The sequence below is a fragment of the Acomys russatus genome, chromosome 8 (genome assembly GCF_903995435.1).
Source record: "Acomys russatus chromosome 8, mAcoRus1.1, whole genome shotgun sequence".
Lineage (NCBI taxonomy): Eukaryota > Metazoa > Chordata > Mammalia > Rodentia > Muridae > Acomys > Acomys russatus.
Window position 1 is genome coordinate 67,249,629 of NC_067144.1, and position 2,240 is coordinate 67,251,868.

General features: G+C 43.3%; 1 protein-coding gene across 1 annotated transcript; it reads right to left on the reverse strand.

The window, feature by feature from the left end:
- Positions 1-1,087: 1,087 nt before the first annotated feature.
- Cldn8 (claudin 8) lies at positions 1,088-1,985 on the reverse strand. Its single transcript, XM_051150477.1, has one exon. It carries the CDS (start codon positions 1,922-1,924, stop codon positions 1,247-1,249), a length of 678 nt encoding a protein of 225 aa, XP_051006434.1. The 5' UTR covers positions 1,925-1,985; the 3' UTR covers positions 1,088-1,246.
- Between the last annotated feature and the right edge of the window lie 255 nt (positions 1,986-2,240).

The following is a 2,240-nucleotide window of genomic DNA, read 5'->3' on the forward strand; positions in this document are numbered from 1 at the left end:
TTATAAAAAGGTGCAGTTTATCAATATAAAATGCATAAAGCAAGTAACACATATAATTACTTAATTAATATGAAGCAGTGTATATGAAATTTGAATTTGGAATAACAGTTGTCTCAAATTAGGAGGAAGCACCTAGTGAATCCACATGTCAGTAAAACTCAACAAAGACACAGCAGCTCATCCTTAACAGGACTGAACAGAAATTACAACGTTGATTTAGTGACATGAGTTCAGAAAGAGCAAGTTTTTGGATTTGAAAGGCTACCATTTGGGGGTAAGAAAGTGACAATCACACATTCTTTTTTCTCCTTCATTTATTCCCCAAGCTATGCACAGATTGTGCTTGAACTGCCCCTTACGTGTGTGACTTCATTTGAAAAACACATTCTCTAAACATAAAAGTTAAAATAAATTAATTTTTCTGAAGCTGTTAATTTTTCTAAGACCACTGCTTTATCTCTCTTCTTAGCACAACCTTGAAAAAGTAATTTGATAAAAACAACAACAACAACAACAACAACAACAAACAACAAACATTTTCCCAAGATATCTGCATTTAAAACTTAAAAGATACTAATTCAATAAACACCAAAAACCAGTGGCCTCTGGAGCATGAGGATAAAGGTGATGGGATTTCTAACTCCTGGAGGCTGCAAAGCAGGATATCCAAAAGCTATTTAGTTTCCTTTGCACTAATGATTAAAGTCTCCATTTTAACCTTCACTATAAATAGAGTACACTAATCCTTAAGCTGTTTTTCGTCAATTAATACAGCCTTCTTCCCTTCTAGCCCAAGTTCCCCCTGAAAAGCAATCGCTGATTTCTATTTAGTCAGCATGATGGATTGGCATTTTACTTTAAATAGAACCACATAAGCCTGTCTCTATTTGTGTGAGAGATAACTGCCACCCTCGTCTACTTGTACAGTGGCATGACACGGAGAAATTACAGTTTAAACCAACAGTCTTAAGATGTGCCGTTTTAGAGCAACTGATAAAAGGAAGTGCTGTGTGAACCATTTGAGAAAACAAATGACTATGCTTCGTAGAACAATTGAAGCAATGTGCATAATAGCTCATTCTGCTAAAAACCATTTATGGAATCATAGACGGTGCATATTTCCTGTAATGAGTGCTAGGCAGTTAGGAAAAGTAAATGGATACACTATGGCTCCATTTCTCTAAAATAGTGGCTGGTTCCGTGATTTGCTTGGCTTTATAGCTACAGTTAACACATACACACACAACTACACATACTGACTTTTGGAGTATATGCTCGGGGACCTCTTTTCCACGTGGAAACTCCTTTGAGTGGTACGATGGGATGGTAGTGAGTATCGGTAACTGCTACTCCTTTCAGTGCAACAAAACACGCAACAAAACAGCACTCCTCCGGCGATCAGCACCAGCGCTGTGGTCCAGCCTATGTAGAGGGCTTCTCCAAGCTCACGCTTTTGGGCCACATCCACTAGTGGGTTGTAGAAGTCTCTGATGATGGAATTGGCAACCCAGCTGACTGGGATGAGCACAACCAAGCCGGTGATGACGAAGATGATGCCGGCTGTGAGCAAGATGCGGCTCTTCACGTTCTCATCGTCCCCGGTACACCTGGTGCACTTCATTCCAAGAATGGCCGTCATGAAAGCCAAGACGGACAGGACGGATGCAGCACACATCAGTCCTCTGGATGCCTGGAGGTCTGGACCAAGAGCCAGCAGGGAGTCATAGATCTTGCACTGCATTCTGATGTTGGCATGCCTCATGCAGTTCATCCACAGGCCTTCCCAGCGGTTCTCGAAAACCACGATGTTACTTTCGATGAAGGCAGACACTCTCCATTGAGGCATGATCGTTACAGCCACTGTGCCCACCATGCCAACACCACCAAGCACCAGTCCAGCCATTTGAAGAACGTAGGTTGCCATGGTCGACTCGAGTTTTATCCAGCTGGGACACTGAATAGGTAGGCAGGGCTGCTCTCAGGCAGAAAGAAATCTGTGTGTCTTGGGAGGAAACAGTTCTCCCATAGAAAAGAGCTCGGAGAGCAGTGATTTTTCAATAGCAAGGGCAGCTGGCTTTGTTCTTTCTAGCTAGATCAAATCCAGTGCTGGCTGGTGAGACAACCCTCACCGCCGCCACCCCCACCCCACTGGCTCCAACAGTAAGCTTGCAAATCAGGTGTGGCAACTTTCTTAGCCAATGCAGGGTGGGGGCGGGTGAGGGGTAAGGAGCTCAGGTGTG